This window comes from Buceros rhinoceros, unplaced genomic scaffold (assembly GCF_000710305.1).
Source record: "Buceros rhinoceros silvestris isolate BGI_N320 unplaced genomic scaffold, ASM71030v1 scaffold42966, whole genome shotgun sequence".
Lineage (NCBI taxonomy): Eukaryota > Metazoa > Chordata > Aves > Bucerotiformes > Bucerotidae > Buceros > Buceros rhinoceros.
In genome coordinates, this window is record NW_010416504.1 from 1 (window position 1) to 277 (window position 277).

At 56.3% G+C, this 277-nt stretch overlaps 1 protein-coding gene across 1 annotated transcript in view; it reads right to left on the reverse strand.

Annotated features, from left to right (window-relative positions):
• Nucleotides 1-7: 7 nt before the first annotated feature.
• LOC104494919 (parathyroid hormone/parathyroid hormone-related peptide receptor-like) overlaps nt 8-277 on the reverse strand; it is a gene marked incomplete at both ends in the record, with an annotated part of 3,280 nt that continues 3,010 nt past the window's right edge. The window contains 2 exons of the mRNA XM_010137820.1: nt 8-34; nt 249-277. The exon at nt 249-277 is cut by the window's right edge and continues 13 nt beyond it. Coding sequence (XP_010136122.1) covers nt 8-34; nt 249-277 — 56 coding nt within the window. The remainder of the gene's footprint in view (nt 35-248) is intronic.

Consider the following 277-nt stretch of genomic DNA (forward strand, 5'->3'; position numbering starts at 1 on the left):
TCCGAAAATGGGCTTTCCTAATCTCCGCCTGCACCTGAGAGAGCAGAGGTGGCTGCTGGTGCCCAGAGCCAGCAAACCCGGCTCCCCTTCCCTCTCTTAGCAATTCGGGTTTCTCCCTTCCAAACCCTTCTGAGAGGGGCAGATCCAGGTTTTTTCTCTGCTTATCCCAGCCTGGGAGGTGCAGGTTAACTTCCCCGACCCTGAAGGGGCTGGAGCAGGGCGATCAGCTGCTCACGCTTCCAACTTACCTCCCCGTTGCAAAAGCAGTAGATAAAAG